Source organism: Mauremys mutica, chromosome 1 (assembly GCF_020497125.1).
Source record: "Mauremys mutica isolate MM-2020 ecotype Southern chromosome 1, ASM2049712v1, whole genome shotgun sequence".
NCBI classification, from domain to species: domain Eukaryota; kingdom Metazoa; phylum Chordata; order Testudines; family Geoemydidae; genus Mauremys; species Mauremys mutica.
In genome coordinates this window covers 102,866,064-102,888,347 of record NC_059072.1, presented here as the reverse complement: position 1 = coordinate 102,888,347, position 22,284 = coordinate 102,866,064, and the positions used below count along the sequence as shown (strand labels likewise).

The 22,284-nt window shown below is 42.1% G+C and overlaps 1 protein-coding gene across 6 annotated transcripts in view; it reads left to right on the top strand.

The window, feature by feature from the left end:
* The window catches only part of TBXAS1 (thromboxane A synthase 1), a 329,156-nt gene that overhangs the window by 200,097 nt on the left and 106,775 nt on the right, over positions 1 to 22,284 (top strand). For all 6 annotated transcript variants that reach the window (XM_044988623.1, XM_044988655.1, XM_044988639.1 and 3 more), the window contains 3 exons: positions 9,759 to 9,847; positions 13,898 to 14,046; positions 16,693 to 16,823. In XM_044988623.1, coding sequence (XP_044844558.1) covers positions 9,759 to 9,847; positions 13,898 to 14,046; positions 16,693 to 16,823 — 369 coding nt within the window. The remainder of the gene's footprint in view (positions 1 to 9,758; positions 9,848 to 13,897; positions 14,047 to 16,692; positions 16,824 to 22,284) is intronic.

Sequence of the window (22,284 nt, the reverse complement as noted above, 5' to 3'; positions counted from 1 at the left end):
TGTGCTTTGTGGTGATGATGCATATAAGTGTTTGCAGAGTTAATTTTTTAACGTGGGGGGAGAAGAATCCACACTTACATCTCATTCTGCTTGGTAGCAAAGGAACAACACCAAAGGAGATTAAAGCTAGAGGATCAAGCCCTGTGCTGACTTAATGTCTAGCAGCAAGCTCATATGTGCATACTGTAACATTTATGTTTCAGCCTTCTTCCACCTTTTTCTCCCTGTTCCAAACTGTGTGTGCTGAGACTGTTAACATGCTGTTAGTTATTAGAAAAAGGAGACTTTTCCTACTATGTTGTACAAGGTGACGAGGGGAGTGTTCAAGTCTAAACAATCAGGGAAGAGCTTCCTTCGAACAGTGCTACCTCTGTTCCCCCGTGTTGTGTGTGTCTGGAATGCCCCACTCCCCTTTGTTGAGAAATGCTATCTCCAGTTTAGGGGATCCCCACAAGTAACCTAAATCCGTTCACTCATTTGCTTCAGCAGCATTGTTCTATACCTATTCTGGTTCTGCCTGCCACTGTGCTTGTTTTTTTCCAGCAGAAAATGATCCATCTGGGTACAGTGCTTTCCTGGTAGGGGTGTTCTTGGTTATTTTAGATGATTCTGTGTGAAATTAAATAACCTCTTTTGAATGTATATGCTCCTCATCCTTGTATATCATTTTAAATCAGAAGTGGTATTCTGTCCTGGGATTTCAGTTTAACATGATTTAACTCCTCGCTCACACACGCATCTCTCCGCTGCTTAATTTAGAAGTCATACTAGAATTTCTCAAAGGAAATCAATACTCATTCATTGGTATCCATCTCCCCTTTTCTTAAGCCTCCCATCTTTAGTACTTCCTACAGAGCCTCTGAAGTACTGCAATGACAGAAATACTAGTTTTTAGTATTGGCCATATTACAGCAAGGCCTGGTGCTCAGAACTTTTCTATATAATTAATCCTATTAGTGTTTCCATTATAAAACCCATTTTTCAAGGAATTACAAATTGGCTGCTTTTGGTGTAAAATTTGGCATCTAAGGGTCTGGGTGAATTGCTTGTATTTTTTTTCCTCATACACCTTTTTTCATTTCTGCTATGCTCAATCCAGACATCATAGGTTGGAGTTCGTTTGCCTCTAACACTTCAGTGTGGCATCGCATTTTAATGGCGTTTGCACCATATCGTTGTCATTTTACGATGCTTCACCTGCAGGGTCTGTCATCTGCAGTCCTATCCCAAGAGTGGGAGGAAATGGCCAGCTGCTTGACGAATAGTTCTTCTTTCCAGGAACCTGCCCACCTCTGCTCTCAGATCATTGGGGCCTCAGCACAGGCCTACCTGGCAGTAAGAAAATGCACCCCTTTCACAGTTTTTTCTGGAGCACTTGCATCACCATGTCCCCTGGTGTTCTACTATGCCCCGATTCCCTGGGGCGCTAACAGGCTCTTCCACAGCATTTACAGTGGCTGCAAAAATCCTCAGCGAGTGCTGGGAGTTGCACATAAGCAATGTAGGTTACAGCTCTATTCTGAGCAAACCATTGTCTACCTGACTGCTGTAGGAGAACAGGGAGATTGAGGCCTGCAATAGGGCAATATTCTAATGAACCTGTGTGCTGAAGACAACCAACATAGCTGCCAGATAAATTACACACACACCTGGAGAACTGGGTCTAGGAACCCTAGTCCTTCAGTTTTAAAAACACTGGCCTCTACTACTTGAGCTACATCTTCAGAGCTGGTAGTAACGGTAGCCTCCTTATTCAAACTGTGGGCTAGTCATTAGGGGGCAACATCACATGCAGAAAGCTAGTACTTTACATTAGGGGCAGTTTTTCTGTGTCTGGATGGGAGACCTGGGTTGACAGACCTACAAGGCCCTCACCTCACCTTGTTTTTCCACAAAGCCAGGGGAGTGGTGTGATTGAGAAATTCACTAAGGATTGAGAAATTCACTGAGGATTTTCACCTGGTATTCTGAAAAAAGTCAACCAGAGGCAGATACCAAATATGGAAAATTTCAACAAAGCTGAGCATTGTTAATTGTTAGGTGACCATGCCGGTGCTGCCTATATTAGGATAATTGTTTTTCTAATGTGTTTCAAAATTTTCTATGCGGCTTCCACAACTCATTCACCCTGAATCTCCTAACTTGTTTGCATTAAAAGTTGAATGCTGTTCAAACATTGTTTTTATGGAGTTCCATATGCTCTTTTCTCCCCTTTCTTTTTCTTTTTCTAATGACCACAAAAAGGCTAGTAAAACAGCTCACTCTCGTTGGAGGAGGTTTTAATGCTTGTTAGTGTGAAGCACTGAGGTATCGTAATGACAAGTGCAGTATAAGAACATTGATTCTCAGGCCTCGATCCTGCAATCAGATCTGTTGTGTGGACCTCTGCACTCATGTGGAGCCCCACTGGAGTCACTAGCAAATCAGATTGCAGGATAGGCCTTAGATTATAAATGCTTTGGGGTGAGGCACATATCTTCCTTTATGATTGTCCAGCGGATCGCCAACGTGCCTCACAATTGAGACCTCTGGGCGCTACTACAATAGGAGTAATAAATAATCAGATTAGGAGAGACAGCACAAGACTGGGAGTCAGGAGATCTGGGTTCTCTTCCTGGCTCTGCCATTGACTTCCTGCATGATCTTGAGAAAGGCACTTGAGCGCTCTGTGCCTCAGTCTTCTCTTCTGTAAAATGGGGATGATAATACCTGCTTCACGAGGTTGTTGTAAGACTTCATTAGTGATGTCAGTCACATGCTTTGAGGTCCTTGGATAAAAGATGCATTATAACTATCATAGCTACACCAAGATTCTTTTAAAGTTGTCTCCAGGTATGAAATAATAAAGCAAGAAAAGATGTTAGGCTGTTTGTTCATGCTGTAGTGATCTTGGTGCCCTGTTTAGCATTTCTTGAGGAAAGTAAAGAATGCACTTCTGATGATCCTGCAGTTCTGGACCCCTTGTCAGACTTGATAAATAATTCTTCTCTCTTTTACTGCCCACACCAGCAGAATTCTATTGATTTTTATTTATTGTGATTGTGCTGCAGTGCTCTTGCCATATCCTATCAGCATACCTGCAATCCTCTCGGCCATTGCCACCCGTCCAAACACAAAGTTCAAGTGTGCAATGCAGGTAGCGCTGTTCTGAACAATCTGTGAAATGGAGCTTGTGTTAATGCTGTTTTTCTACCTAAAGAGGGTTGCAAAGCAGAACTTGTGACGATGTTGTACAAACAATGATTTAAAACTCCTCTCATGCCCATTTCAGATATTTGGATCTAGCAAATCCAAATAAAAAGAAGGGTCTGACAGTGGCAGCTGTGGCTCAGAATTCTGGGGGTAGCTCTGTAACTCCCCTGAGCTCTCCATGAGTCAAAGATGTTTTGAAAGTGCCTCTCATTACTGTGCCGTGGTTGCTGGGCTTTTCAGCAAAATGCTACTGTTTTGGAGCTCCTTCCTGAAATGTGCCAATATGTGTTATGCAGTCTGGGGAGCTGGAGCAGTCGCCCCACATGCAGGTCCTTCATTAGGAAAAGCTAATTCACGGAGTTAACAACAGCGAATGACACAGAGAATTGTGATTAAAGGTAAGTTAAAAGAAGGGAGGGAAATGTTGGGTGACTGCATATATGAGTCAAAGAAGATTATTTGTGGGGTGGGACCCTCAGTGTCCCTTATGCCCCAATCTTAGACCCTTCACTGGGGTCTGATCAGTTAACTGCAAATGAAGAGATGCAGTTTCTTTTTGTCTTCCCTAGTGCTTGAGTATGAGGGTCATGAACACTGGCATGAGCTCCCACCCCACAAATAATCTTTCTTGACTCTTATATGCTGTCACCCACAATTTCTCTTCCTTCTTTTTTCCCTTGCCTCTCACAAACTCCTGTTTCTTCAGTTATCTGGACTGGCGGGGGCTCTTCATAGCCTGCCTACTTGCCACCAGGATTGGGAGATGGAGTCCCCGGAGTGGGTTCTCCATTAATGGTGCAATTTCTGCCTTATCTACCTGCTGCTAATGTTCCAATACCAGTTCTTCATGAGCTTGTAGTTGTCTTCTCCCCCTCCTCACACAGGGCTTCTCACTGTGGGTCTGATCCAATGCCCTTCAAAGTTAATGGAAAGTGCCCAGTTTACTTCAGTGGATTTTGGATTAGGCCCTTAATCCCTAGGTGGTGCCAAATGTTCTCATGTTCCGTGAGACCACCAGTACCAGGGCAGGGACCCTGCCTAGCAAGTTAGACAAACTGTATGTCAGGCCAACAAAAAAGTGTCAACAGGGCATAATCACTGGGTTTAGTCCTGGGCTTCCCCCTCCATTGAATATATAAACGGGGCGGGGGGGGAGCAGAGAGAGAGATTAAGGCATGGGGTCATGCATTGAGGCCCCAGTCCAGCAGAGTACTTAAACAGCTGCTTATGTGCTTTGCTAGATCGGCACATGAATAATGAGGATAAAAAGAAATATTAACAGCTGTCTGATTGACTGTGCATGGTTCATCCTGTACATTGAATGAGGCAGGAAGTCTGTAGAACAAATGGCATGTGATAATTTAATTAAACACTGTGTCATAATTCATATGCACAATGAGGTAGAATTAAGATTGCACAGGCCTTAATTCTGGCATTTCCTACTTTTGAATGCTTGGCTTTGCAATCTTAGTAACATTCTTTCAATATAGTATTTTTGATATAGTATTTGTGTGTATATGTATTGGGCACATTGTGCCATCTAGCTATAGACCTTATAGGCGAGCTGGTAGCACCATTTATTATTAAGGATGCCTCAAACTTCCCATTTAAAGGCCCTGATTTCAGTTGCTTATAACTTTCCCAAATTTTAACCATTCAGGATGAAATTTCATATGCTGGGTGTTCGCTTCAGCTTGAATTTATTTATTCATTTATTTTGAAAACTTCAGCACAGATGTCTGCATTCTTGAAGATTGAGGTGAGGGGGAAATAGGTGTTTTTCCCCCATGTTAAAAAGTCTGGCAACATTTTTTGAGACTCTGTGGTGCTTCCATGCTTTGAACCAGGGGTTGAAATTTAAAAAGGGGAGGCCTTTATTTCAGAGATGTGCCTTTTTCTGTCCCTGGGAAAATCCACTCAAATGTGGCCAAGTTACAAGCCACAGTTCACGCGTGCTCAGTAGAGACTTGCTAGAGCTTTGCACCTAAAATCTCCTGTGAAAAAACAGCATATGATCATATAATTAAAGACTGTATCATAATGCATAAGCAGAAGGGGGCTAAATTAAGGTTACCCAGGCTCTAGATATGCTCTAGTCCAAACAGGAATTAATTCAGGGAAGTCCTATGACCTGTTATGCAGGAAATTGGACTAGATAATCGCAACAGTCATTTCTGGATTTATAATCCATGAATTACTGTTCTCCAGCCTATATCATGCTGTCACAGTGCCGTATGATAGTGCTGCCTGCTCTTGTGCAATACAGTATGAAAATCTGAATGATTATTATTGATGAACATGCACAATCTTATTGATATTTTAATTATTATTTTTAATATATAAAGGTGAGGTTTTCATGCTATAGCAGCAGACAATTGGTTAACCAGTTTTGCTGACGGCTGAGATAGTTATGGAAAATTGTTAACATGACATGATATAGTTAGGAAATAATAATTGCTTAGGGTGGAAAGGATGTTCAGTGAGTCCTGTAGAGTGTAGACCATCCCCATGCATCAAGATGGGAGTTTATACTCCTTAACCCTGTTTAACACTTGAGGAAGGAACCTCCAGCCTCCATCCACCAACCTCTGTGGTAGCGAGCAAGAGTAAGCAGCAGGAGCTGCCAATGATTGCAAAGGGGAAATATACCATGCAAGCCCTTCCCTCTGCCCCTAGAGGACACCAGCAGATGATCTCCAGACACTCCCATTAAAATGGGCACCATCTGACTGGGTGATTGGTTTTGTTCCACCCACCAGATTCTCATCCTGCGCCTGAATCTGTGCTGTAGGATGAGCGGTTTGGAAGGAGAGAACAGTGGGGCGGGCAGCACCAGCGGAGCAGGTTGGGAAAGAGAGAGTGGAGAGATGGTTGGTAAAGGGGGGGTTGGGGAAAATAAAACACTGTTTAAAAAAATAATCTGATACGGAAACAATCTTACCTTGAACATTTTGCTCTTTTGAGTGTAAGTTCTGTGTAGCAGCGAACGTGTCTTTCTATGGCATATTGTGGGGGCTAATATTAAGGCAGATAAAATTAAATACTCAGAAACGTGGTTACTCAGAGGAGTGTGACAATGATGCTATTGAGCAAAGTAAACACCCCAGTGTACTGTGTATACATAGTGCCAGAAACTAACTATTCTGTGCCAAGCCATATATTGGCAAGATTACGCAAGGAAGCCCCTGGCAACAAGAAAAACCCAACCCCAAGCACTCTTCTTTGGCGGATAGAAATAAATCTGGACACTGAGATACTCTTGCCATTAGATAACTGGCAGATCAAATATTTACAAGGAACATATTGTTTCAGTTTTACTCCATTATGTTACTACCAGCCAATCAGAATGTACAGCAGCTGGAGTTTATTTACTTAAAGAAAATCATAGGTTGTGGAGCTCTTGCATTCTGATTGGCAAATGACAATGTATAGTAAGGTAGTGGTCTCCAGGGGATAGCTGCTGAGTTTGTTTATTACTGTACTATATTTTTTAAAGTTTTCTGTAATTTCTTTTCCCCCACCACCACTATTTTATTTTTCTTGATGATTAAGCAAAGGGCTTAAATTGCTCATGAATCATGTCTGCCTGTGGTCTTTTTATGTATTTATCATTGTTATTTATGCCCCCCCACAAGAAAAATAGTTAAATATATATCCTGCATAGTCGTCTTATGCAAATAATTATCTTGTCAATGTATCCCTACCCTTTAACAATGCCTGCACACATTCACAACAAATCAAATCCTTCCCTGGGTAGATTTGCCAACAAAAGAATTGTGTGGGTAGAAATAAAGTGCAACAATATTCAGAGATTTCAAGGGTTGGCAGAGTATAGAAATTCCGAGCAATAGAGTGAGCTGCCTTGTCCACCACAAGAGTAACCCTTTCCACTCCTCACCCCCACCCTCACCCCTTCCGCTGTTGGAAAGCTATAACAACTGGCTGGGAGGCTGCATGTCTGGTGATGAAGAATGAGGGAGAAAATAAGGGAATAAAAAGAAAATATATAATGATCACCATGTTTAATAATCAGACCTGTTTAAAATACTGATTTTTTTTGTTTTGTTCTCCTTAAATGATTCTGTTATCTGGAAGGGTTTAATTCAGCGGTTACAAAACAACATTTCACACCATTTCAACCTGTTTAACCGATTTCTGGTAATTTCATTGAACCATCTGAGAAGAACCTCTTTGCAGGGGACTTTCCTGGGGAAGCCAAAGGGGAAAGGAGATTGTACTATAACTTCCCTACCCTCTCAGCTACTTTTGCAGAATACCAATCTGGCTTCATCAGAATTCACAATATGAGTTTCCTAGTATAGTATGAGGCCCAAATCAATCCAGTTTTGAGCTTAAATAGTAATGTCCTGTTCCTTTAAGTATAAGCATGGAAGCTCAAGTGACTAACAATATTCCTAACTCGGAATGTTGTCTTCAGTAAACATATTGATTGCTCATCCACTGATCTCTTGGCTGTTTGTAATACGGACCATGTGTTCAGATGGCACCGTGCCTGTGTACAAAGTGTTATGCCAGTTTCACGAAGGCAGAGGTGCCAAACAACCATGGACTTGGATGGGCAGCCCACATTGCTCTGTTGATGTAGCAAGAGGCTGCAATAAGTCATTTTTTGGTAAGAGTGCCACAGGCGTAGCACAAGCCCGTTTGCTCTTATCATGCTGGTTCACATCCATGCAGAATACCTGGATAGGAAGGCAAGAAGGGTATGGAGCTTGCGGGTGGTTGCCAATCTAGGCATCTTGTATTCCAATGGGTGCATATAATAGTCACTGGGGATACAATGAGGTAGCAAATCATGGATTATAGAGAAGTACAATTCACAGACCCTGTGAAGAAAAGGACATAGCAGACAGTGCTGCCACGGGATACGCTCAGATCACAGGCTGTGCACTAACCCAAGTAGTCAAGCCACCCATGGAACATAATTGTGATTGGTGTCTAATTGTCAGGGATCAGGGCACCCCAACAAGCACAGCTGGTCTGCAGCAGGCCACCTGATTGACTGCACCGCCGGATTAGTCAGGAAGGGCAGCTGGATGACTTTTAGCCAAGCAGCAGTGGCAGCTCTCTGGGTGCTCAGTGCATTCACTCCTGTATCCACAATCCTCCCTGTGCCTGCTGCTCCTTGCGTTTTTCCCCCTGTCCTGCTCCAGCACTGCTCCTAGTCCTGTTCCTGCCTTGTTTCCCAGCTGTGCTCCTACTCACTCCTTGTTACCTCCATTTGCTCCTGGTTCTGACTTCCTTACCCTGACCCTGGTTCTTGACTCCAGCTCTGACTCCTGTGGTGGCTACTGATTCCTGACTGCAGCCTTGACCCTTGGATTGGAGCCACTTCCCAGTGCCTGCTTTGACCACTAGGCCTGACTCCTGCTCTGACCAATAGGCATGACTGCCCACAGCCAGGTCTCTTACACTAATGCCCTTTTTATGTATGGCAGTACATAGATCAATACCAAATGGGGTTTTGATCATTGCTCTGCTTTTGCCCTGACTTGTAGGAGTCAACAAAGATCCTCTGTTAACCATAGCCAGGCCATGGTTAGCTCCACTCTTGACCATCATGTGTCATCACCTGCGAAGGACTGTTAGCAGAGTATTTTGATGGGCATTAACCATGTGTATATCCATGTAGTGGCAATTGCTGTTCCCAAGAACCTTTTCCCCATGTAGTGATAACACTGTTCTCTGCACACTGTAGTAGACTATAACACAAGGCATTTATACGATGCTTTGCTAACAGTCTTCAGATCTGCAAAACTCACTGCCTTCAACAGGATTCTACACAGAAGTAAGGGTCTATACATGCTGATCTCCTTTTTTAGGATTGCAGTTATAAATAAGGTATGTTCCCTGTCCTCGAGACTGTACCATCTCATTTTGAATGTACCATACACACTGGTCATTGTAAGTCACCATCTGTGTTGGGTTGGGGCATAATGGAGAAAAGAGGTGGCATGTCTTTGTTTGATAGCAATCTAAAGTGTAACCAGAGCTAGACAAGAACCCAACTTCTGTGAACATTCAGTCAGGATTTCCTGGCTTGCGTTTAGGCTGTGCAGCAGCCAGTTGGTGGAGCTGGCATATTCTTCGTGGTCAGAACTGAGAGCTTGTACACACTGCCACTTACATTGGTATAACTTATGTTGCTCCAGGGTGTGAATAAGCCATCCCCAGAGTGACGTCAGTTACACCGATCTTAGCACCGGTGTGGACAGCCATGTTGGCGGAAGAGCTTCCCCCAATGACATAGGTACTGCCTCTCATGGAGGTGGTTTTATTATGCTCACGGGAGAGCTCTTTCCTGTCAACATAGAGCATCTTTACTAGATGTGCTGCATTGGCTCAGCTGTAGTGCTTCTAGTGTGTAGACTAGCCCTGAGAAACAAGGGGTGTCTGTCCCCCCTTCCAAGATTCCTCCTTCTTCTGAAAAAATTACTCATCCACTGATTCAGAAGATCTTGTGAACACTGTACCATCTACTGTTTGTAACTAATATAGAGGAAATTATTGGGGTTTTTTATTATGCCACGTGTGTTCCTTTTCAGATGACTCCACTAATAAACCAAGCATGTGATGTCCTGCTGAGTAACTTGAAGGTGTATGCAGATTCTGGCAAGGCTTTTGATATCCAAAGGTACATTCACCACACTACAAATGAGAACCACCTTTTCAAAATACTTGAATAGTCACGCTTCCCTTAAATACACACTTACTTTACAAAAGGAGTTCTCAGTTTTTTTCAGAGGGTGGATCACAGCTTAATGCTGGGTGTGTCTGATGAGACACCTCTCCTTTGCAGTCATTATCACTCTAATGGTATGTCTGTGCTGCAAATAAAACACCACGGTGCTGAGTCTCAGAACCCGGGTCAATCAGGCTCGGGCTCGCAGGTCTCGGGCTGTGGGGCTAATAATAGCAGCATAGATGTTCCTGCTTGGGCTGGAGCCCTGGTTCTGAAACCTGGTGAGGGCTGATGGTCTTGGAGCCCAGTCTCCAACCCAAGCAGGTATGAATACACTTCTATTTTTAGCCCTACAATGGAACCTCAGAAGCTCAAGTCAATTGACCTGGTCTCCGAAATGCAGAGCCGTGGGTTTTTCTTTGCAGTGTAAACATACCCTAACATCCCTGTGGCAGCAATTGCTTATTTGGAAAAGTAATATTAGGAAAGTATCTAAGGCAGTGGTCCCCAACCTTTTTCATCTGGCGGCAGCCAGACAATGAGCCACGGAGGACCGTGGCAGCAGACGAGCATCCACCAAAATTCCGCCGACAAGCGGCAACGTCAGGTGCCCCAGAGGGAGTGAACCTAACAATCAAGTGATCTCTCTCCTGCCATCCATCTCCACCATCTGACAAACAGAGGCTAGGGACACCATTCCTTACCCATCCTGGCTAATAGCCATTAATGGACCTAACCTCCATGAATTTATCTAGTTCCCTTTTAAACCCTGTTATAGTCCTAGCCTTCACAACCACCTCAGGCAAGGAGTTCCACAGGTTAACTGTGCACTGTGTGAAGAAGAACTTCCTTTTATATGTTTTAAACCTGCTGCCCATTAATTTCATTTGGTGCCCCCTAGTTCTTATATTATGGGAACAAGTAAATAACTTGTCCTCATTCATTTATGAATAGAAACATTCACTTAGAAACATATGAACACAGGAACTGCCATACTGGATCAGACCCATCTAGTCCAGTATCCTGTCTCTGGCAGTGCCAGCACCAAAAGTTGGCAAGGAACCCCAAGATAGGCAGTTGTAGGATAATTTGCCTCAACTTTAGTTCTCATCCTCATCTCTAAATAGTCAGAGATTGGCATAAACCCTGAAGTATGAGGTTAAATATCCCTTCAAAATTTTTGTTGGCATTGACTATTATAACTCTGGGTTATTCTTGTTATCCATATTAATGTCCAATTCCTTTTTGAATCTTGCAAAATTCTTGGCCTCACTAACTTCCTGTAGCAATGAGTTCCACAGTCTAATTAAGTGAAAAGTTATTTCCTTTTATCAGTTTTGAATTTGCCAACTTTTAATTAAATTGAATGTCCCATTGTTCTTATGTTATGAATCAGGGAGAATAGAAGCTCCCGATCTGCTTTTTCTAGACTATTTCGTCTACAAGTATATAGTTATTTTATATACTTGTATCATATCCTCTCTTATTCATCTTCTCTCTAAGGTAAACAATCCCAGTCTCTGCAATCTCTCTTCATATGATAGTTTTCCCATGCCCGTAATCATTCTCGTCGCTCTCCTCTGAACCCCCTTTAATTCTGTGCTGTCATTTTTTAGATGAACGTCAGAATCCTTGGAGGTATACTATCTGTTGCTTTTTAAATTATCATTTTGTTCCAGTACCTCTTCTCTGACACCTTAATCTCTGATAGTATCTCATCTTTATTAGCAGGAAAGAGCAGGTCCAGGATAGGTATCTCCCCAATATCCTCTGCAGTGAAGACTGATGCAAAGAAATAATTTAGTTTCTCAGCAATGTCCTTGTGTTCCTTTGTGGTTCCCTTCAGTCCCTGGTGATGTGCAAACCATCAGCGGTCCATTGACCACAGTTTGAGAAATGCTGCTGTATAATATATGGATAGAAATTATTGGCAGGGTTATAAGGAACATTCTCACAGACAGGGATCTGCGTTTGAGTTAAAGAGGCAGCTTTTTCGTGGTCAAAGCACCAGAGAATCTGATACCTAGAATCAAACTAGTCTTTCATAAGATGACATGGGGGCTGTGACCGTGGATAATTTGATAGTTGTTTGTGAACCCCTGACATACTGCATTTGATTTATAGCCATTTATAAAGAAACTTTTTTTTCTTTTTATAATTTAGAAATACAGTTCCTAACCAAAAGGGTTATATAAACAATAGTAAAATTTCTCACATGAACTTTAGAAAAGGCTGGAGGCTGCTATTATTAATAGCATTTAGCCTTTGTTGTTAGAAGAATAAGGAGAAAAATTTGCTGTAGGTGAAACTCAAATCTAATAAAAATTGATCCAAATCTAAAAAACAAAGGGGAAAAAGATATAATGTGATATTTATGAAGCAGATATTGAGAGAACAAGTTAGGAATTATTTAGACAAGTTAGATGTCTTCAGGTTGGCAGGGCTTGATGAAGTAAATCCTAGAATACTTAAGGAACTGTCTGAAGAGATCTCTGAGCCATTAATGGTTATCTTTGAGAACTCCTGGAGGACGGGAGAGATCCCAGAGGACTGGAAAGGGGGAAATGTAGTTCCTATTGATACAAAGGGGAATATGGCAAACCCACGGAATTATAGACCAGCTGGCTTTACTTCAGTACCCGGAAAGATAATGGTGCTAATATTCAAACAATAAATGTTGTAAGCCCCTAGAATATAATAAGGTGATAAGTAATAGTTAGCATGGATTTGTCAAGGACAAATCACGTCAAAATAATGTAATATCCTTCTTTGACAGGGGATAACAAGCCTTGTGGGTAGGGAGGAAACAGTAGATATGATATATCTTTACTTTAGTAAGGCTTTTAATGCTGTCTTACATGACCTTCTCATAAACAAACTAGGGAAATGTAGCCTAGACAAACTTGCTATAAACTGGGTGCAGAAATGGTTGGAAAACCATACTCGGAGAGTAGTTATGGTTTACAATCTAGCTGGAAGGTCATATTGAGTGGGGTCCTGCAGGGAACTGCCCTGGGTCAGATCCTAGTCAATATCTTCATAAATAATTTGGATAATGGCACAGAGAGTAGACTTATAAAGTCTGTGGACAATACCAAATTGGGAGGGGTTGCAAGTGCTTTGGAGGACAGGATTATAATTCAAAATAATCTTGACAAACTGGAGAAATGGTCTGAAATAAAGAGGATGAAATTCAATAAGGACAAATTTAAAGTACAATACTTAGAAAGGAGTAATCAACTGCACAAATATAACATGGGAAATGACTGCCTACAAAGGAGTCCTGCAGAAAAAGAATCTGTGGGTCATAGTGCACCACAAACTAAATATGAGTCAACAATATAATACTGTTGGAAAAGAAAAACTGAACATTGTGGGCTGTATTAGCAGGAGGGTTGTAAGCAAGAATTCTTCCACTCTACTCAGCACCGATAAGGCCTCAGCAGGAGCTCTGAATCTAATTCTGTGTACCACACTCTGGGAAAGATGTGGATAAACTGGAGAAAGTCCAGAGGAGAGCAACAAAAATGATTAAGGGGCTAGAAACTATGACCTGCAAAGAAAGATTTAAAAAATTGATTTTGTTTAGTGTGGAGAAGAGAAGACTGAGGAGTGGAACATGATAGCAGTGTTCAAGTAGCTAAAAGGTTGTTATAAAGAAAAGGATGATAAATTGTTCTCCTTATCTACTGAGGATAGGACAAACTGCAATTTAAGCCCATTGCTTCATGGAAGATTTAGGTTAGACATTAGGAAAACTTCCTAACTTTAAGGGTAGTTAAACACTGGATCAAATTGCTGTGGAGTCTCTGTCATCAGAGGTTTTTAAGAACAGGTTAGATAAACACCTTCAAGAGATGGTCTAGATAGTACTTAGTTCTGCCTCAGTGTAGGGGACTTGACTAGATGACCTATTGAGGTCCATTCCAGTCTTACATTTCTGTGATTCTATGGAGATGCAAACAAGCAGCTAATGAGGTCCTGTTCTTAAATTCAATACAGGAGTTACGGCTGCTTCACCTTGGATGTCGTCGCTAGCGTGGCTTTCGGTACCCACGTGGATTCTCAGAAGAATCCTGATAATACCTTTGTTAAGAACTGCAAAAAATTCTTTGAATTTTCAATGCTTAGGCCCATCCTAATTCTAATAAGTAAGTATAGCCCATCTTTGTCTGTCTGTTTGTTTATTTATATTTATTTATTTTAAAAAAATTATTCCTGAGTCACAAAACCTTGTGAAGTGGGAGCAGGAAGATGCACTGAAGGCTTTGATTGAGAGGTATTCACAGTTCAGCCCACACACCAAATACACCCAGGAGATTTCTACAATGTGGCCCGCATCCATCCTCATCTTCATTGTGAACATATTTCCTGATGAGCTGCGTGTCCCAAAAGGAATGCTTCACCTTGATCTGAGTGGAAGTCTTCTGGGACCTGTAGTCTTTGTGGGCTACCTTCCATAGTGAAGCTGAGTCACTGTAATGTAATCCATGTTGTGTGAATTAAGTGTGGTCCGTGGGCTACTGACAGATTCTTAATAAGGCCCATGCTTGAGCCAGGGCTGGCTCCAGCTTTTTGGCAGCCCCAAGCGAAGAAAAAAAAAGAAAAAAAAAGAAAAACTCAAATGAGCTGCCACCGAAGTGCCACTGAAGAGGAAGAGAGGGAATGAAGGACCCACCGCTGAATTGCCGCCTCAGACCCGGACGTGCCGCCCCAGTAACGAACAGACATGCCGCCCCTTTCTATTGGCCACCCCAGTCACCTGCTTCCTTCGCTGGTGCCTGGAGCTGGCTTGAGCAGTTTGAATGCCCTCTGTTTACTTGGTAGGAATAAAAAGCCCACCCCCAACAAAATCATACAGAAGGGGGATGAGGTGAGGGGATAAGTGTGTCCTGATATAAGTTCTTAAAATTATAATTTAAACAGCAGCTGTCTGTCTGGTGTCTGTAAAGGATGAAGATGATAAATGCTGGTACAGGAGGCCATTAAAAGAATGTATTTATTTTGAGGTGAAAAGATAGGGAATGCATTATGGGACTGGTAATGGAATATGAAGCCTTAGGTCATAAATTCTAGTCCAGCTGAGGCTGATTGCGACTAAGGCCTTGTCTATACTTAGATACACCTCTACCCTGATATAACGCTGTCCTCGGGAGCCAAAAAATCTTACTGTGTTATAGGTGAAACCGCGTTATATCGACCTTGCTTTGATCCGCCGGAGTGCGCAGCCCCCTCTTCCCCCTGAGCGCTGCTTTACTGTGTTACATCCAAATTCATGTTATATAAGGTCACGTTATATCAGGGTAGAGGTGTAATTAGGAAACATAATTGCAGAAGCTGTAGTGTTGACAGGGTTCATTCATTTTTACCATCCTGTTATTTAGACCTGCTCAGAGTAGGGTTAGAAAACATGATGGTACAAAGTTCCTGAGCTCATCTGAACATTTTCTGCATTGCAGATTGCACCAGTACTGTCACCGATGTAGCTGACCCCATTGGGAATTGTGTATCTGAAAATCCTTGTGTGAAATCCTGGCCCCATTGAACTTGATGGAAGTTTTGACATTGACTTCAGTGGGCCAGGTATCAGTAAGGCCTTAGTACGCCGAGTCCTCCATTAAAGAAAGTACGTTTCTGCATCGTGTGGCGGGTGTGCATGGAGAAGGCTGGTCTTCAGCATTATCCTTGCCACTAGTGCATCACACAGTTTGATTCACAACAGCTTGTTGGCTAGCATGCTGATCTCACAGGAGTGTTATGACAATTAGTTAGTTAGTGTTGGTAAAGCTGCTTGAAGAGGCTCATGGTGCACTGTTGTGATAGCCAAACAGGGAGCTGTTTGATAGCCTAGTGCCAGCTTAGTTATACTGAAGTGCAATACTTCAGGTTTCTAGTCATTGATTGAGTGCACCCTTGGGCCCTGGTTACATTTTAGTGACATCCTGCTTCCAGGTTCCCTCTACCTTGGTATCTTCTGTAAAAGGGTGTGTAGTAGAAAGAGTAAAGTAGGCAACCAGTTTCCTATACATGGACAGGGAGCAGGAAATGGGAGATAGGTTACCATCTATCTAGAGCAGTGTTTCCCAAACTTGGGACGCCGCTTGTTTAGGGAAAGCCCTGGTGGGCCGGGCCGGTTTGTTTACTGCTGCGTCCGCAGGTCTGGCCGATTGCAGCTCCGACTGGCCACGATTCGTTGCTCCATGCCAATGGGAGCTGCTGGAAATGGCCCGGGCCGATGGATGTGCTGGCCGCCACTTCCAGCAGCTCCCATTGGCCTGGAGCAACGAACCGTGGCCAGTGAGAGCCACGATTGGCTGGACCTGCGGACGCGGCAGGTAAACAAACCGGCCCGGCCCGCCAGGGGCTTTCCTTAAACAAGTGGCATCCCAAGTTTGGGAAACACTGCTCTAGAGTTTCATGGGTCCACTCCATACCCTGCCAGGCTAGCTTGTAGGATTAAAAATCTCAGATTTAATTATCTGAGGGGTGGGAGGGGGGAAATCTCCTTTTTTCACCATGGTGCTCCAGCATTATGAGGTCGCATTGAATTTTTGTACTGTGGGACAAAACTGCAAATGGTGGCAAACTTTAGAGGGCATGTGACTAACAAGAGATTCCTAGCCAAAATAGGCTGGAAGATATGCGATATCAGTCTGTAATGGAGGGATGAAATCAGAGAAATAAGTGGTATAAAATTAAAACAGCCTACTAAATGGGGACCCAAATAAAGTTGGGATGGAGGAGATAAGTGTTCCTACACCTAACTTCGATGTTCTCTCTTTAATAATCTCTTACAGTTGCATTTCCATTCCTAATGATCCCACTGTCCCGGATTTTGCCAAACAAGCGTCGTGATGAGATGAATGGATTTTTTATCAAAGCTATTAAGAATATGATTGCCTTGAGAGACCAGCAAGATGCAAATGAGGTAAGGCATCTCTGTAATAAATGTAAGGATGGGCAAGTGTATTTAGATTAAATCAGAACTCACACACCCCTTGGTCTAAAATGCATACCCAGCCTGATTTTAATGTTCAAAATAATATTGGTGACGTTTTTTGTCTAACTTTTACATGCCTCTGCCTCTCTTTGTGTGTGTGTGTATGGCGGAGGGAGCGAGGGGAAAAAGAACTACTAAAATATTACAAGAAAAGCATCTGTCTTAGTATTTCTGCCCTGTTTAAAACAATGAAGTACAAAATTACTCATAAGGAGCCTGATCTCAGGAGATTTCCAGCCCAGCTTCTAGACCCAAGAGGTATTTATTATTTCAACCAAATCAGGTATCACCCATCACTTTGCAGACTGTTTCTTTTTCATCTAGACATGGGACTATTCTAATTATCTAATACTGTGGCATTGTAGAGTATGTATAGACACTGGGCATTATAATAAAGAACAGCTCAGTTCTCAATCTGAAAAACATTTGGAACATAGACAAGCCCTTCAGGCTTTCTTCCTTTTGGACAGTTCTTTAACATGGGCTCTCCATTTTTGACCCCTTAATTCTAGATTTATAGACAGAAATGAGGAATGTAAACAAGATTTCTATTTTGGAGGAACCAAACTTCTTTTTCCCATATAACTTAATTTGGCTGTAAAGTTTGACAGAGCATGCACGCCAGCCAGCTGCTAATTCTGAAATATAGGAGGTGCCCTATCCAGGTTTGACATCAATTGAATGGGAGGAAAACAAATCACACTTGGGGTTATGACATATGCAAGAACAACAGGTCCTCCCAACCATCCCTCTCAAACAGCCTAACCCCACATCTACAATGCCACCTTTGAGAAAAAAACGGATTTCAGTCTACTCAGCGGTATATCAGAGATGCATTTAAAACACCGATCAGTGTTCAGCGATATTGATATTTTCTATTTTGTTTTGTGCTCTGCTCCTTTTGACTCTACCGCTCCTGCTGGCCTTCATGTCAATATGGAAATATGACCTGCAAAGACTACAGCTGGAACACTGAATGTTAAGACTTATCATGAGATCCTGACCCCATTGAAGTCAATGGGAGTTTTGCCACTGACTTCAGTGAGGCCAGGTTTTTATCTGTAGACTCTGGTTTGCATCTCTGTATTAAGGATGATAGCAATGAGCCATGTTATAGAACTCACGGTGGTGCATTTGTCCAGTGGGTGACCTTTAGATCGCCCCATTCTTAGATGTTGCATTGTTTACATCTTTATCCTCTTCATCTCCATTTTAAAATGTTGTTTATTTAATTTTTGCTGAAAAACATCATTTGGAACAAACTGAAAAACAACTAAGTGCCCCCAAAAAGTGATTCAGCTGGAGCACGTTTTTCTCCCACCTGCAACTATCATGCATGAAGAATAAATGGGAAAGAAAAGGAAGGCTTAAAAACTAACGTGATGAGCAAAGTCAGCCTGTTATCACCATTGCTATATCAGTAAATGAAACAATGCTTGAAGATAATCGCACTGGGTAGATAGTAATTTTACAGCCAGGTTTAGATCTAATAATATGCTTGCCGTTTATATGAGATCTGGGATGTCACTTTTTCTTATCCCATCAGATAGTGCTGCAGATGTCATTTTAATTACATACTATTTTTCTATGGTCAGTAAAATAATTTCAGTCCTGGATGGTCATACTCATTGGCTTGTGTATAGAAACATTTTAGTGTCACGTATTGGGAATTTTAATTACAATACATTAAAATCATGCAAGGATGCAAATTATTATAAGAAACTTGCTTTCTTATATTTACATCAGAAGAAATTCATCCTTCTGCAGAAGAACCAGCACAAGGCCTGTGGACCCTTATGACCTGTTCTGAGAACTTAAGGGGGATTGTAGTGGTACAACTGCCTTGCACTGGCCCTTTGCACAGAGGTGAATTTCATCCATATAACAAGATATGTATGTTTTTAGAGGCTTGGTAGGTGGGCTGTCTCAATACATTATGGTTTTTCATTTAGTATTTTGATATTGCTTATCCATATCCACATAACAATTTGCTTTCCAAGAAATGTATCCCAGTCCTTACTTCTGCAGTGTAATTGTAAAACTCTAGATGGATATTAGTGAAAAGGTCTAGAAGATGAACTGATAGAAATTCACAGGGAGAGGCGGGGAAACTGTTATTTTAAAAGGATATCAAGCTTAGAGGTCTAAAATATGCCTTTCGCTGTCCTCAAAATTGAGACCCCCCCTTTAAGATACAATCTAGGTGAAATCTAGGTCTTAGTCAAGTTCAAGGCAAAGCTCCCATTGACTTCAGTGAGGCCAGGATTTCACTTAGTCCCTAGTAATAACAACACTTAGCTCATATGTAACAGTTTTAGGCTTCTGAAGGATTTATGAACATTAACTAGATAATCTTCACAACAGAGAAATTTAAAAGATTAACAGCCTTTGAAACAAGGACTGCCATAAACTGAAAATGAGAGTTTCATAGAAGCTGCAACCAAAAGTAAACCTGCCCGAAGAATTGAATTTCTAAAATGCACAACTCTTTCCGTTTCTCCAAGTGTCTCCTACTTTTCTAGCAGCATAGTGTAATGTAAAATTAATAATTCATAGTTGTCAAATCCATGCCTGGTAGATAGTGACCAAATGTCATTACCGTCTGATGGGTCTTGTGGGTCTCAATCCAGTTCCTAATGAACAGGTGACAAAATCATCACCGGAATTTATGTTTATTAGCACCCTTGTTGGGTGGTTGAGTCTCAATCTGGCTGAGGGTCAAGGACTTACTAGGTATGCTGAATGCATTATCCATAACTGCAGGCCAGGGTGGAGATGTATCGAAGTATAGTGGAAGCTTGTACAACCTCTACTTATGCTTTACATGTTCTGAGTATAAAAGGAGGACGACAGTCTCCAAGGTGAGGCACCACAGAGAAGCCATTTTCAGCTGCCAGTAATGGTGTGGCCTCTACTATAGTTTGGAGCAGCCCTATGGCTGCGCACTGTGCTAGCTCTATCGCACAAGGGGCTATTCATCATCCGGGAATTGCCAGGGTATAATTCCCCACCCCACCCTTTCCCCAAATGCGACACACACCTTACACCAGGTGCTGGGTAGGGGACAAGCCCAGCAGTTGGCTATGCTGTGTCTATGCCACCCAAGGATTCCTTCAAGCAGGGGGAATTCCCAAGTGTGGAGATCCATCAGTTTTCCACCCCCAACCACAGAACAGCACTAAGAGACCAGGTGAAACCTGTGGCATTGAAAGCTGAATTTTGAGGATAATTGACACTAAATGTTTAAAAGCTTGCAGAGGAGTATGTTGTTCTTTATGTCAGTTTTTAGTGCCTTAAAGGTATAATAATGCACTGTAAGGCATCTTTTAATATATTTCTGTGGAAATCATGACCTGATTACATCTTTAATCTCTGGAACACTGATTCCCAGAGAACTATATGCAGAGCTCCACTGAATGGTTTGGTAAGGTATGTGGGTGTGGGTGTTGGGGGGGTTGCGCATGTGCACCGGGAAAGAGGGATCATCTGAAAATCTAATTACTGTGCACACTGTTCCCTTCTCGCCCTCCTGCATCAATTCCCGTGAGCTTTTCTGTTTTATGACCTAATGAACTATTTGCTTCAAGAGCTGCTTGAAATTAGTTGAGCAGACGAAATCCTACTGAAGAAGTCTGATCCCATCCTTGTCAGGGGAAAACTATATGGTTACTAAGAAAGCTTAGTTAAAAATTTGCTAAATTCTGTGTACATTCCAGGAGCTATATCTGTGTTTGAACTGTGGAAAATGCAGTGCAGATGTTAAAAAGTAAATATTGTTCTTAGGAGATAGCAGATGGAAGGATTAGACACCTATGAGCTTGTTTATATTAAAGGGGGGATGGTGTACGTTAGGCAAACATGTTACAAGGAAATAGTAGATAATCCACATTTATTGATGAATTATTGCCTGACTCTCTTGTTTTTTTATATATGATCATAACAGTTCTATCTTCTTATATGGTCCCCATACCCTAATATCTGAGCATGCCATCATCATTCATGAATTATCCTTGCAACATGCCTATGGCATAGGGAAATATAATTATCCCTATTTTTCAGCTAGAGAGCTGGGACATAGAAAAGTTAAGTGACTTGCTTAAAGTTACACAGGAAGTGTGTGCCAGGTCTGGAAATTGAATCTGTATCTCCATCCACTGCCTGAACAACAAGACCATCTTTCCTCTTGAAGATGATAAAGACCTTTTAGATCATCAGATTTATCTGCATGCATGAGCAAAATATAATGCCCCTACATAGGATGCATCTGATGGCACAAAAGATCACATTCAATATTAATGGCAGTTAACGGGTGCTCAGCATCTCTCAAAATCAAGCCAATAGTGCTTACTTTAGCATATGCAACATTATTTTCTAACTTTTAGTGAAGTCCTCATGGTTTTTGGAAGACTTCAATCAATTTCCATAATTGCTGGAGATTTCAGAGAAGACAGCTAAACCTCTCAAGCCCCTGAAATCCCAGAGATACGATATAGTCAAAATCCCATTTTATCCCATTAGGTCACCACTTTGAATTCACCCTTAGGTCAGTAGTGATCAAAATTGTAACCGAGGGCTGATTGTTGGCCTATGTTATGTTAGCCTTCCTGCAGCCCCCATTGGCCTGGAGCAGCAAACTGTGGCCAGTAGGAGCCACGATCGGCCGAACCTGTGGACGCGACAGGTAAACAAACTGGCCCGGCCCACCAGGGGCTTTCCTGGAACAAGCAGCGGCCCTAGTTTGAGAACCACTGATCTAGTCCATCACCCTAGGCTGAAACAGGACCAAGTAAACCCAGATCATCCTGGACAGGTATTTGTCTAACCAATAACAGGGATTCCACAACCTCCCTTAGAAGTCTATTCCAGAGCTTAACTACCCTTATAATTAGAAAGCTTTCCCCAATATCTAACCTAAATCTCTTTTGCTATGGATTAAGCTCCCATGTCCTACATATGGCACTCCTGTTAATACACACCACAATAATAGCCCTTTTCACAACTGCATCACATTGATGACTCATATTCAATTTGTGGTCCATTATAACCCCCTAGATCCTTTTCAGCAGTAGTACTGCCTAACCATTTATTCCCCATTTTGTAGTTGTGCATTTGATTTTTCCTTCCTAAGTGACATAGTTTGCACTTGTCTTTATTGAATTTCATCTTGTTGATTTCAGATCGGTTCTCCAATTTGTCAAGGTCGTTTTGAATTCTAATCCTGTCCTCCAAAGTGTTTGCAACCCTTCCCAGCTTAGTGTCATTTGTAAATGTTATAAGTTTACTCTCCTCTCCATTATTCAAGTTATTAATGCAAGTATGGAACAGTACTGGACCCAGGATGGACCCCTATTGGACCCCACTAGATATGCCCTCCCAGTTTGACAGCAAA